The sequence below is a fragment of the Furipterus horrens genome, unplaced genomic scaffold, assembly GCF_987537825.1.
Source record: "Furipterus horrens unplaced genomic scaffold, mFurHor1.1.pri manual_scaffold_6, whole genome shotgun sequence".
Lineage (NCBI taxonomy): Eukaryota > Metazoa > Chordata > Mammalia > Chiroptera > Furipteridae > Furipterus > Furipterus horrens.
The window spans coordinates 176,737,308-176,752,145 of record NW_028327176.1 but is presented as its reverse complement, the minus strand read 5'-3'; the positions used below and the strand labels follow the sequence as shown (position 1 = coordinate 176,752,145).

The following is a 14,838-nucleotide window of genomic DNA, read 5'->3' as shown; positions in this document are numbered from 1 at the left end:
CAGAGTAGATGGTGGAGCGGCTGTAGCAGGACTGGTTTCCCGCTCTTTAGGATTTCTGGAGGGATTCCGTCGCTTCCTGGTGCTTTCCCGCAAGCGAGGCGGTCGATGGCTTTGCCGAGCTCTGCCGCAGTAGGTGGGGTGTCTAGCTCCTCCATGACTGGTAGGTCTGGGATGGCGTTAAGAGCAGTGTCTGTTACGGTGTTCCTCATCGCGTACAGCTCGAGGTAGTGCTTGGTCCACCGCCGCATTTGCTGTTCCTGGTCAGTGATGACCTCACCTGTCTTGGACTTAAGGGGGGCGATCTTGGAGGGGATTGGGCCTGTTGCCTTCTTGATACCCTTATACATTCCTCGTGCGTTGCCTATATCGGCGGCTTCCTGAATGCTTCTGCACAGGTTTAGCCAATAGGTATTGGCACAGTGGCGGGCGGTCTTCTGGACTTTGTTCCTGGCAGCCCGTAGATCTTGAAGTGTACTGGGAGTGTGCGTGACCTTGTAAGCCAGTAGGGCCTTCCTCTTAGCCTCGATCGCGGGTTCCATTTCTTCCCAGTGAGCCTCGTACCAGTCAGCGTTCTTCCGCTCTTTCTTCCCGTAAGCAATAATGGCGGAGTTGTATATGGCGTCGCGGAGACGTGACCAATTGGATTCGATAATGTCGTCTGCCACCATTCCCTCGCCGAGTGCATCTTCCATCTTGTTGATGAATTGCTGGGTCTTAACTGGGTTGCTGGCACAACTGGTGTTGATGCGTGGGCGACCCTTCATCTTGGAGTGGTGCAACCTCTTCGGCATTATGCGCACCTTGCTTACCACGAGGGCATGGTCCGTGTCGCAGTCTGCACTGTGGTAGCTGCGGGTGAGGAGGGTGCTGCCAATATCCGTTCTTCTGGTGATGACGAGGTCAAGCTGGTGCCAATGGCGGGAGCGGGGGTGCCTCCATGACACCTGGTGGATCTCTTTGCACTTGAAGAATGTGTTTGTCACGCACAGGCCGTGGTGACACGAAAGCTCAAGCAGTCGCTGACCATTCTCATTGATCTTTCCTCTCCCAAAGTTTCCAAGGCAGGTGGGCCAGGCCATGTGGTCGGCTCCTACTCTTGCGTTGAAGTCTCCAAGGAGATAGAGAGCGTTACTTCTGGGGATCTTGGATAACGCTTTGTCCAGTGCATGGTAGAACTGTTCTTTCTCTTCGATGGTGGCGCAGAGGGTTGGGGCGTACGCGCTAAGAATGCTGACTGGGCCGAAAGTTGTTGACAATCGGAGGGTAAGTAATCTCTCTGTGCCTCCTGTGGGTGGCTCTATGGAGTTAACAAGCGTGTTCTTCACAGCGAACCCAACACCATGCTGTCTTGGTTGGTCCGGAGACTTCCCTTGCCAGTAGAAGGTGTAGTTGGTTTCTCTGATAGTTCCGTTGTCGGCCAACCGGGTCTCCTGTAGAGCCGCAATGTCGATGTTTAGTCGTGCCAGTTCCCTATCGATGACAGCGGTTTTCCTGGCACCATTGATCCACGGAAGGTCTGCAGTAAGTCCGGGGCACATGGTCCTGATGTTCCAGCTAGCGAGGCGAAGAGCCGGAGGCTTCTTTCTTGTTGTTTGCTTGTTGGTTATGTTACATAAATTAACATGTGTTTTCTGTTTTCAAAGGGCATAAGCCTATGACTGCATTGCCTGAGTGATTGTTTCTACACATAAGCCTCACTTAATCCTCTCTGCAGCGCTGCCTCCTGAGACTCAATGGTTTGGCTGAATTAAATGGCTGGGTTGGTGAAGAATGGGGTGGTCTGTGGGCTTCACTTTAAAACTGGTTTCTCTTTTCTATCCTAATGGCTTGGACAGAAAGGGCCCAGAGGTCTGAGAGGAGGGAAACATAAACTATTTCCCTCAGCCCAAACTAAATATAATGGGCAAAAGGGTTTTGGACAGGCGAGGTGTGCCTAGCACACCTTCCTCCAAAGAAGCCCTTTTTTATTTATTTTTTCCTAATGTGGAACATTGAAAAATTAATCCCTGCCTTTTGTCATCTAGTAGTTATGGATTGAATGGTGTCTTTTAACCCTTTTCGCCAAATCTGTTGCCCCCAGAACACAACAAGGATGCCAGCCTGTTAAACCAAGCATGCCGTTGACCGGAGACAGCCAACTGACCTGGAGTCTGCACAATCCTTCTCCATGTGGGAAGGCCACCCTCCCCTCCACACCCCCACTATTATTAGGGATTTCTGGACCCAAGGGTAGGTAGGACGACGACCATGTCCAGCTTGAAGCAGCTAGAGGAGCTAGAGACCTTCGCCCATTGTCCTTTACAAGATTACAAAGGGTCTTAACATCTGAGAGGGAGGGATAGTTATTTTTTACGAACCATGGGTATGGACTTGGGGGGGGATTGCTGGGGGAGGGAGATGCTGGGTAGAGGGGAGTAAAGGGGAGAAAATTGGAACTATTGTAACAATATAATCAATAAAGAAAAGCTGGAAAAAAAGAAAAAGTATTCATCCAGCTCAGAAATGGAATAGTGGCAAATCTTCGCAAGTAACGAAATATTTATTTAATATTTCTGAGACTACATGGAAAGTGTGAGCATTTAAAAAAACTAAAGATTGAATTATTAATAATGAAGTTTGTGTGATGTTTTTCCCTTTTGCATGTAAATTTTTTCAGATTATATATTTTCATAATCATTAAATGCACTTTAAAACTTTTGATTGTTAACATCAAAATTAACATATCAAGCAATTACAAATATAAAGATAATCATATTGTATTCATTGCATTGATTTTAATGTCTATGATCAGTTAATCGACTAACAGGAATAATTATTCCTAAATACCAGATTTACATGTAGAGAGTCGATTTGCATTTAAAAAATGAAGTATATTTCAAAGCAGACACAGTCATTAATGGTTATAGTTTCATTACCTTTCTGCTGAGTCTGCGCTTAAGTTCCATTTTTGCTTCTTGCTCTTCTTCTTCATTCTTTTCTGTTTATGAATGGAGGGGGAGGCATGGAGACTTGGTTACTATAAATGATTTAATTATCAGAAAAGTAAATCAGGCCACAATTATTTGACTTCAACAGATATTGATCAAACGCTCCAACATCTTTAAAAAGTAGTACAATTTAATGGCCGACTTAAACAAATGCTGTCTAACAGGTAGGATTAAGAGAAAAGTGTTCAGAACTTCTAGAGAAATAAATGCCATTCAGGTTTTAATGGTTACTTATTTGATGAGCCTCTCTCTGTTGCTTCCTGTAGCTGATCATGTGCTCAATAAATAAGGACAGATTTTACTCATTGGGTAGTAATACTTGCAAAAGATTATCTTTTAGAAAGTGCTGTTATGAATTCTATTAAAGGAAAAATAACACTGTGTAAAAGCTCAACTGAAAGGGCGAACAAGAAGTCTCCTCTCAAGAAAAATAATTATATTATTTTTAAAATTCAAATAGACTTCTTACCACTGAGATTATTTTTATCATTAATAAACTACTAGCATTCAATATTTGCAACGTCTGTATTTGTTAGTTGAATGTGTTAAATCTCTATTAATTTTCCTTATCATGACAGGGAAAAATGTCTACTTTCTTCTGAAATATCAATGTTAATTTATGAGAAAGAATGATTAGTCTGATTTTTAAGTTAAAGAGTGAACATAAACTGAAATCACCCTGCAAGACAACAAACAACTAGTTAGTATGCTTTTATATTAAGTGTCTGTCAAATGTCAAACAAATTTGATTGTAATTCAGATTTCTTTCTAAGAAAATACTGTAGGTATCCTTAAATACATCCTCAGGGTTAAATACTTACTTTCTATAGGGAGGATATGGCACGTGGATTGTACAATCCAAACACCAAATTTATAGTTCATGTCATTCAAACTAGGGTTTTACAAGATCAGGCCTCTGATGATATTAATAATAATTTTAAAAAAACCTTTTAAAACATTTTAGTTAATTATTCCTATACAGTGATTATGCTGTACACTTATGTTTTAAATATTTTATTTATTTATTTTTAGAGAGAGAGGAAGGGAGGGAGAGGAACATGAATGTGTGGTTGCCTCTTGCATGCCCCCGAACTGGGGACCTGGCCTGTAACCCAGGCATGCGTGCTGACTGGGAATCAAACCAGTGACCCTTTCGTTCACAGGCCAGCACTGAGCCACACCAGCCAGGGCTGATTATGCTATAATTTTAAATGTACTTTTCAAAGACAAAAAATTAAATATCTCATACAACTCAAAACTAATGCTCCAATTTTCACAAAATACACATGCTCTTTCTTGAAGGGAATATTAGAAAAATTTGCCTTATTAAGTGTATTGTACATCTATGTGACAGCCAGTTAAGTTTTTAAAAACAAGAAGGGCTGATTGCAGTTAGGGGAGTTAAATAAACACAATTTTACCATTTGGGAATTTTTTTTAACATCAGGAGCTGACTTCCTTATATTTCCCACATTTGAAATTATGCTTCTAACGAAGCTAGAGGAAGACGGTTAGAGGTGGAAGGAAGTCAATGTGAGGATCCTTCTGAATCTCATTAAATCGTCCCTGTAAAATCTCTTATGAAGATTCAAGGTTAAACCTTAAACTTTGTTTTAAAAAATTCACTAAGGTTTTTGAATGTTTCCTCCTTTTTCTGGATTTATTAAAGGACTAATTATAAAGTAGAATGTAAGCTCTTCTGGTCCTGTGAAACAGACTGGAGGAATATTCATGAAGGAAGTGATGTGGCTCATTGACAAATCTTGCCCTGGGTAACTCTCACCAGAGCAGAGAGGGGCGGATATTTCAGAATAGCCACAGGAAGCATTTGCCATAAACACACCAGCAATACAGGAGGTATAACAGTGTGGGCACCACAGGAAAGCTGCCTCACTAGAGAGTGTTGCCCAGAACATTTTCTGGATGAGCTAAAAGAACAAAGAAAACCACTGAAAAACGAGCAACGGGAGTATTAGATTCTTGAGGGATCAATTCAGATAAAATGGATTTAAAAAGGCTATTTTTATGGGTCTGTTTCTCTTTTGGCTCTTTTACATGTTTCTGTGGGTGTTTTTAGCACATGAAAATACATTTAGAAAGCTACTTGAAATGTATCAAAAAATTAAAAAAGAGATGGATCAAGGAATGGACGATCTGTGATAGAGCAAGATGTGATAAAGTAGATGTTAATGGTAATGGTAAAATAGAAATGGTAGCTATATGGGTGTTTGCCATAAAATTCTTTCAATTTTTCTGTATGATTAAAAAATTTCACATAAAATGTTACATGCAGAACTCAATGCCTAATACATTTTTCCCTATAGAAGATACAGGTGGAATTACAGTCACAGCTACAAGATTTTTATCTTTTATCTCTGCCCTGAAAGAGGTGTTCCATATAGATCACTTTTCCTGAAAAGCAAATGTTAACCTTTTAAGCACCAAAACTTGCCTTCTATTTTAACAGTTTTAAGAAACTGGTTTTAAAGTATACAGCTAAATATAACTTCATATGTATTTTAAAACACTAGATGCACTAAAATAGGAAAGAAATAAAATAGGCTGTGATACCGGGAATGATACTAAGACATTAAATATGTCCTGTGTCATCAATTAGAACTAACAGCATTGACTGTCATCTGACTTATGTTTACTGACCTAGTGGTGGACTCGGATTCAAGAACTGGTGAATGTTTTATTCTGTGAATTTGTTCCCTAATTTGTCAAGAAAAGATGACCTAGTTAAAGTGAGTGTCCTTAAAAACCACACCATGTCACAGAAAGACTTTTCTCCAAAGAGACAATCATACTGCTTTGGAACAGAAGCTGGCCACGAGACATAGAAACGAATGGAAGAACCGAGAGGCAAGTAGGTGTGGAATAAAGTGTCGTAAACTATGACCTCCACCAGGCCTCTTTTCTGCTTCCCTGGGCCATGCAATATCATGTCAGGAGATCTTCAGCCAGTTATCAGCCTCTCCACACTGCAGATGTGTCTTTTGTCTCCAGAGAAAGCATGCTTAAACAAACTGAAAAGGAAGTGAATGAGGGCTGAAGTCAAATCTGAAGTTGACTTTGGAGTTTCACTCTCCTGAACCTCCAGGAAAGTGGGAAATAAAAGCCAACACAGCACTTAAGAGTAATGTGTGATACATTTCTAAATCCATGAAACAGTTTCTCCAATAACCAAACACCAACGTGGTCTGGCACTATCTGTCCCACAGGAGCAGGAAAAAACTACCCAGAATTCACTCTTCCTTTTTTTCTAGCTATTGCATCAGGCATCAATAAAAACGATCTGTATTTTAGGAGCGCGTGATCTGCATTTGAGCTTACCTAAAAGTTATTCAAATATTTCCCAGGAACCTATTATCAAAAGCCATGAGTCTTTTCGGTTTTGTTTTGTTAGTCAGATGTTGCTTTCATCCTATTTAAAAAAGCTAAAACATTTTCTTTTCTTTTCTATCCATGATGTTTTCCCTCTCCAAACTGGCTTTTGTATACATTGATGGTCACTTAAGTCCTTGGGTTCTATCCCAGTTATGCCTGCAAACAGCCAGAAAAAAAAAATGCCAAGGAAAAGAATTCCATACTGGCAATTCCTCTCACTCTTCAGCCCTCACTGTCAAATTGTCTTAGTAACAGTAACTGTACTAGAACTATGCTATTAAAACCCTTCTTTCCTTCAGGAAAGACAACAACTCAGATTGGGGAACAGGGATCATCCAGACAAACCAACTCGACTCTAAAAGCCTGGTTGAAGAATATTTATCACATGCCAGTGGTTCATTACTATTGTAGTAGTATCTGGAGTTCTGCCCATCCCTGCTTTTTGATATTTCATACAACAAAAAACTCTTCTGAAACTGGGTTAGTAATATATATAACTACAGTGGCCCAATTTTAAAATATCCATTACTTAACTCACTGTAGTTAGTAACCACATTGATACACGATAACACAACAAACTGTGCTTCCATTCACTTAATAGCTTTAACATAGGAACTTTAGTAATTTAAATATGACTGGACTGGTGAGTGACAAGTCAAACAAAATAGAGAAAAAGTGAAATGGGAAAATAAAGTTGGAAAATGAATAGGGAACTCTGTAAGTGCTGAGAAATTATAAATAACTCAAGAGGGAAACAGAGTTATCATAACAAAGGAAAATAAAATGGACTGAAATGAAATAGATTGAAAAATTGCTTTTACCATGATTCTGTTTTAAATTGGGTCATTTGTTAAACCTGGCAACAAATTATATTATTAATAATAATATAAGAATGTTTGATTCATTTCCTTGTGGATTCTCTGGCCTTTTCTTTGACATGTATTTGCAAGTCAACTAGAGCATTTTCCTTTATTTAATAGTTGGGTGAAAGAATACATGGAATATATTTCATATTTCTTAGAAACAATTGTCACAACCATGACTCTGGTCTGGGGGATGTCAGGCTCAAAGCCATAAAATGAAATACAAACTTCAAGGAATTATTTTTAAAATCATATAAATAATGACATATAAAAGTGATATAAACAGGCCATTTCAATCACTTGTGAATAAATATACTAAGGTGTCTACTGATAAATGGACTGTCTCCAGAGGAAGCTTGTTAATGGTTAGACAAGGAATCACTGCATAGTATAGGATACTCACGTTTTAGGATATTTCTTTGCTCCAATTCTTCTGTTGTGGGCCTCTGGCTAAGTCTCCTATGATGACAAAAAAGATATATTGCAGGTTACAGACAAGGCCCCCTTAGCAGGAGACACAAAACAACATACAAAGCTATATTTTTTCATATTTTGAGAAACAAATCAATTTTTACTTATAAAACTATCCCTTCTGTCAGTTTAGAGACTAAAGAGTGTAGCTTAGACTGCTAACTGTCCCTCATTATCCATTATTCCTCTTCCTTTCAAAAACAGAACCCCCTGAGCCTTAGCTATAGCTCCCCCATCCCCAATTCCCTCTGCTACAAGCTGGTGCCTCCCGACCAGCCATGGTGTGGCTATAGGACCAAATTCTTGCAATGGGAGGTCAGCAGAAATGGTGTCTGTAATGTCTACTTTTTGTCTTTAAAATGACTGTGTGTGTGTTCCCTTCTCTACCTTTCCTTCTCCCACAGGCTAGGACTTAAACGTGGTCAGTGAGCCAGCGGAGCTCACGTAGATGAGAATAATCATGCGGAGAATATCCTTGGGGATGGAAGAGCAACAAGACAGAAGAAGCCTGGGTACCTGGCTGACTGCAAGGAGCCATTCTCCCCAGCCATGCTGGACAGCCCACCTACCTCTGGACTGTTATGTGAAAAAGAAAGAAACACGTGGAAGCGCCTTGTTTGGACCACTGCACGCACTGGTTTCTGTTAAAACAGCTTAGCCTTTTCCTAATTCATACAGTCATTTGGATCTAAAAAAAGGCTACTGCTTGAGTTCATACCAACTTGGGAGATGATCAATCTACACTGTATAGTATTTTAAGTGAAATACTACTTTTGTGACCTGAAACAAATTTCCAGCATACGAGATTTGTCCAGAAAAAGTCCAGCCATTGTTAATGTAATGAGAATGGTTTGCGTGAGTCACCGTAACGTGGCAGCCAAGGTGAGTGGACTGGAATGCACATGTGCAAACAACGACTTCACTGCAGATGCCATTGAGTGAGCATGTGTGCTGTGTGGCTGTCACATTCAAAATGATTATGCGAGTAGAGTAACGAATCTGCATCAAATTTTGCATTAAGCTTGAACATTCCTCTGCGGAAACTATTTGGATGATTCAGAAGGCCGCAGCAATAGGCAACAGGTTATTGGCAGCTTTATGACAACACACCTGCTCATGCATCACATCTTGTGCAGAGTTTTTTGGCAAAACACCAAATCACCCAGGCTACTCAGCCCCACTACAGCTCAGATTTGATGCCCTGCAACTTCTGGCTTTTCCCAAAACTAAAATCACCTTTGAAAGGGAAGAGAGTTCAGACCATCGATGAGATTCAGGAAAATACGACAGGGCAGCTGATGGTGATTGGGAGAACTGTGTGGGGTCCCAAGGCGCCTACTTTGAAGAGGACTGAGGCATCATTATCCTTTCTACAATGTTTTTTGTATCTTGTGTCTTCTTCAATAAATGTCTCCGTTTTTCATATTACATGGCCGGATACCTCTGGACAGACCTCGTATATAGTTATCTTGAGATACCGAGGCCCTTTCATTTGCCTTCAGGGTGAGCTAGGCTCATTTGTGATTAGTAGCCATTTGTACACAAGAGCCAAATGTCCTATGAGCCCTTTCTAACTTAGTTCTTGGTCTTGTTTACATTATTAATTTGTTGTTAATCACAGATAAAAACTCCCTCTGAATGTAGATTGAGTTTGTGCAAATTAAACTAATAATATACATGAAAGGTAGTTTTAATACAGATATTATCAATTCTAAATTTTTATGGCTGAGACAGAAACGATAGGAAGAATTGAAATCAATAACATTAAAATATCTCATTAAAAATCTTGTTGAAGTTTAATCTTCACTAGAGCTCCCCTGAAATTAACTTAAGTAACTGAGCCAATGGACACCCAGTGACCACCTCTGCCAGCCAGATGTTGTGCCATCCGTGTACCCATGTATCCTGTACGATACATCTGTACTATGTCATCCTCCAAGCACGTCATCGGTCCTTTGGTGTAGAGTTTCCTCCCTCTACAATGACCTTCTGTCCTCCAACTACTGATATCTTGTAACTTATTAAAAGGGTGCCTTGAAGGTGGGTGTTTAATTTCTCCTGAAATTGAGAATTAAAGACCCCTGGTTCTTTGCCCCTGGACAGCAGTTATACAAATCCTGCTCTGGTCCTCCGGACGGTTCCCTTCTCCCCATTTATGCACCCTGCTGCTTCTGCAGAGTAAGAGAAGTCAGAAAAGTACCTAATACTTAAACTGCCAGTGAAACAGACTTCCAACATCACTAGTGGCAAAAGCAGAAATCATACAAGAGCTGGAGGCAGGAAGAAAAGTCAGATGTCCATTTATTTGAAGTTAAAAGAGGGAAGTTTGGGTACAGAGGCTGTGGTTGCCTGACTTGGATGGAGTGTACCATTGAAGCTAACTACTGCTTTTCCAGTCTGCTGGCCCACAGGACAGAACTGCCTGGAAATCACAGGAATGTGAGTGAGTCCCTGAACCAGGCCTGCCTCCTGTTTGGACAAATAACATTTCAGTGGAACGCGGCCACACTGTTTATTTATGTACTGTTTATGGTTGCTTCTGTTGAGTAGCTGCAACAGAGACCTTCTGGCCAGCAAGGCCTAAAATATTTACGAACTGGTCCTTTATAGAAAAAGTCTGTCAACATTTGGATCAGGCCTTGGCAACCTCAAAGCCACTGACTAGCTGAACCAAAAGGCAGGTTCTTTTAGTGCTTCACCATCCAGGACCAACTGTAAAACCTCAGCTAGGCCAGGTGTGTCCTTTCACAAGAAACTCGCAATGACCTCAGGTTGGAAACTGCAGGAGGGGGAAAAGTATGCATTAGTCAGTGCTGTACTAGAATTTCAGCAATTACCTGACTAGCTTGGTTCCAATTTGCTGTCGGAGTTCCTGCCTCTCTTCTTCAGACGTACGTTGCAAGATGTTCTTGTCCTCTAGTTCTTTTTTGGATGGTCTGTTGCCAAGTTTGATAGCAAGAGTATCCCTTCGTCGGATTTTACTTGCCAGAGCACCTGAGGATTAGAAAAGGCAGAAATGCAGGGAAAGAGGCCTTGAGCAAGAGGCACTCAGGTTACAGGTGGCATGGACTTTCAACTGAGTCCAGACCAAATTCTTTGTCCACATGCACGAGGGGAATTTTAATTAGCCTAAGGGGAAAAAAAGTTTTGAGTTGGATGCAGTTCATCTTGAAAAACTGAAGCACTGTTTGTAAAAATGTTCTGAAAAATGCCTCTTCTTTTCTTTTTTAAGTCTCAAAAACTTAGTCCCTTTACTTATACTGTACAGGAAACTCCTATCTTCTCTTTTCTTCTACTCAGAAACCACACTGGGAAAAGTCCACCTTTGATACTCAAGTTTTAATCCTAAATTACCCAGAGATTCCCAACATCTCCACAGATGACAGTTAATACCAAACGGATGATAATTTTGCTTGTTGTTGTTCAGTACAAACTGAAAGAAATTCAACAAACTGATGTTCAATCGCTAATATGTTAATAACCTTTCAGAATCTAAAAATGTAACTTTACAGTGAATTCTTCCAAAGCCATCCTTCTTAGAAGACAAAAAAAAAAAAAAAAAAATAGCACTTTCTAGTTCCCTAATTTACTCATAAATGGTTGGCTTTATCTTCTTTACTATCATTGCTTACTAGAGAGCATACTTTCCTACTGTAGATGAGTGTTTTTAATTCTTAAAAGGTATTTGTCATCTTTGACTCATCCCTGCCTTCCCTCTCTTTAAACCCCAGCATAAAAATAAGTGAAATTCTCAAAACATTTCCAGTGAGTAATCTAGGGAATCTGGCACTGATGCTCTTTATTCAAGAAAGGTCCAGGGAAGGGCTGTCTTTGATCAATCCTGAGAAAGGCCTCTGTCATTAGAAAGCTTTGACTCTTTGGACAAACACAAATGTGCCCCTCACCGCCCATGGAATCGCCGTTTGGAAAGGCCTGTCATCAAAAGCTAAACCATGAGATACACTCATTTCTAATTTGAGAAAGGAATACAAGGGGAAAGAGAACATCCGAAGCCTGGTTCCCGATGAGGCTTTTTGTTCTTTACAAAACGCAGCTGCTTCTGTTCACCACCCTCTTCCTTCCCTGCCCCCTAAAGAAAAAGTCTTACTTTCTCCACTGCCATCCTCGTCTTCATCCTCTTCATCATCGTCATCGTCGGTGTACAGGACAGGCCCGTCAGAATCAGAGTCATTGGCCCGGTACTCCCTTTGGCCTTCATCCTCCGGGGCACGGAAGGATTCTGAAGGTTCTCCAGTCAGCCCAGGAGCCAGCAGCTGAGGTGCTGCCTTTCCCAGATCGTCTTTGGTGGTGAAACTGTTAAAGGTACAGAAACACAGGGGTGGTGTGAAGCTCAGAGCAACCTCGGGGACGCCACCCCGACCTGAAGGAGTGCTGGTTTTCAGAGCATCCTCCAGGCTGTCGAAAGGAAAAAGCAGACATAGGCCAGCTAAGACACTGAAATGGAAGAACGGTATGTATTACTTAATTCTCCACGTTTTAGAGTCTTCAGCTGTAAAATGAAAAGGGTTGACTAGGTTGTGTCAGATATAGTTAGTACGAATATAGTAAAATTATATTTTGCAAATTAAGTTTTCTGTCGCAACGGGGGTTCAGTAAGGGCAACAGGCTAGAAGCTCCTGAAGAGCTGACTTAATGTGGACTTCTTCTTTGACCTCTAACTCCTACTTATCCTTCAAGGCTCAGTGAAAGCCTCAGCTCTTTCAGGAATCTGTCACTGGCCTTCAGACTAGTTCTGTGCCCTTTCCCTCTGCTCCCAGGATGACCTGGAGACAACCCCATTGGAGCAGTTGGCACACTGCATCTCCATCACCATTTACTTGCCTTCCCAACCCACCAAGTTCCTGGACAAGTGGGACTCACTGTTTTGCAGCCCAACACCTAGAAATGTAGTTACATGGAAAAGTACATCTTTAATTGATATATAAATTAATCCTATCTTCATTACAGCCAGTGTGTCAACGGTGAAAGAATCATGCCTCCTCTGTGCTTAGCTTCTCCATTTATAAACTTACTGTCACAGGACCGTATTAAAAACATGAAGTGGGAAGTGTGGAAGTTAAATGGACTCTTTAGAAGAAAGTTATGTATAACGATGCAAACATTTTCTATTAATTAGCTTGGTAAGAGCCTCTGGTTTAAAGTACATATGCATAATGGAATAGTACTTGGCCATAACAAAGGAAATCTTACTGTTTGTGATAACGTGGATGAACCTAGAGGGTATTATGTGATATAAAATAAGTCAGTCACAGCAAGACAAATACCATACGATTTCACATATAGGTGGACTCTAAAAAACAAAATAACTGAACAAACAAAAGAGAAACAGACTCACAGATACAGAGAACAAACTGACGGTTGCCAGAGGGTAGGGGGTTGGGGGAAAGGGGGAAAAGGTGAAGGGATTAAGAAGTACAAATTGGTAGCTACAGCATAGTCATGGGGATGTAAAATAAGCATAGGGAACATAGTCAATAATATTGTAATAACTCTGTGTGGTGCCAGGTGGGTACTGAAAATATCAGGGTGAACACTTTGTAAAGTATATGGTTGTCTAAACACTATGCTGTACACCTGAGACTAATATAATACTGAATGTCAATTTTAATCGAAAAGTAAAATTTTAAAAATTGATATACAGTTACTATAAATATATCACTTTTCATAGATTAGAATAAAAATATATACTTTACATAAAAATATCATATAGAAAACAATGTAGTCTTCATTTTAAGACACAGAAGATCCCCAAATTGCTCTCTTGATATATACAGAATAATCCAAATTTAGATGCCACAACCCTGAAAGACCGGTTAGTGAGAAACACGTGCGTGCTGTTCTCAATATCTAAGAAGACAAAACCAGTTTTCTGTACACTTAAAACAGTTCACTTTGTCAGAATATGAGGTATTGAAAATTCTTTGTGGTTACAAGCCCAAGTGTTTTCAAAATTCTCTATTTTTCACATGAGAAAAATCCTACAACCAGAATATTTGTTTTCAAAGGAGAAAACATAAAATTTCACCTTTACTGTATGAAATATACATGGCATAAAATTTAACATTTGAGCCATTTTTAAGGGCATGATTCAGGGCCATTAAGCAGATTCACAATGTTGTGCAAGCAACCCCACCATCCACTTTCAGAGCTTTTTTGTGTTCCCAAACTGAAACTCTGTCCTCAGCAAATTATAACTTCCTATTCCTCCCCATCCAGCCCCTGGCAGTGACCATTCTACTTTCTGTCTTTATGAATCTTACTGTTTTAGGTGCTTCATATAATTGAAATTATACATTTGTCCTTTTGTGTCTGACCTCTTTCACTTGGTATGTCTCCAAGATTCATCCATGTTATAGCATCTGTCAGAATTTCCTTCCTTTTTAAGGTTGATTAATCTTCCATTATATGTATATGCCACATTCTGTTTATCCATTTATTAGTCAATGTACATGGGGTTGTTTCAACCTTCTGATTATTGTGAATAATGCTGCTATGAACATTGGTGTGTGCATACCTGTTTGAGTACCCGCTCTCAATTTTTTTGGCAATATACACAGAAGGAGAACTACAGGATGACATGGTAATTCTATGTTTAATTTTTTGAGGAACCATCATACTGTTTCCATAGGGTGAAGTCTTATTTTAAATGAGAGAAGATATATTTTATGGGAAAACTTCCACAGTCTGGATTTCCAGTTGATTGCCACTGGAGGTCATTCTCGTTTGTCACAGTGGGTGACCACAGCACAGTCAGGGGATGTGCCCAGTAATAACATATTCTAAAGAGCAGAACAAAGATACCTCAGGGGTGAGCCCTGGTGTTTGTTCACATCACGATTCGCTAATTTATTATGTTATCAATTATTATTTTAACCTCATTTGTATATTTTAATGTCTTACAGTTTTCAAAGACTTCTGCATACATTTACAACTTACAACTGTCCTATAATATAAGGAGGGCAGATAATTTATAGTCCATGGAACCCAGGAAGGCAATGACTCAGCTTCCCAACCATGGGAACCCAGTCCAGAACCCAGCCCAGAAAAGTCCTTTAGTCTACCTATTAAATGTTATGCTATATTATATTTTGTTCAGTTATACTAAT

General features: G+C 40.1%; 1 protein-coding gene across 3 annotated transcripts in view; it reads right to left on the bottom strand.

The window, feature by feature from the left end:
* The window catches only part of PHACTR2 (phosphatase and actin regulator 2), a 103,990-nt gene that overhangs the window by 21,393 nt on the left and 67,759 nt on the right, over positions 1–14,838 (bottom strand). For all 3 annotated transcript variants that reach the window (XM_090279931.1, XM_090279930.1, XM_090279932.1), the window contains 4 exons: positions 11,820–12,025; positions 10,549–10,705; positions 7,644–7,699; positions 2,916–2,977 (listed from right to left, as the gene is read on the bottom strand). In XM_090279931.1, coding sequence (XP_090136057.1) covers positions 2,916–2,977; positions 7,644–7,699; positions 10,549–10,705; positions 11,820–12,025 — 481 coding nt within the window. The remainder of the gene's footprint in view (positions 1–2,915; positions 2,978–7,643; positions 7,700–10,548; positions 10,706–11,819; positions 12,026–14,838) is intronic.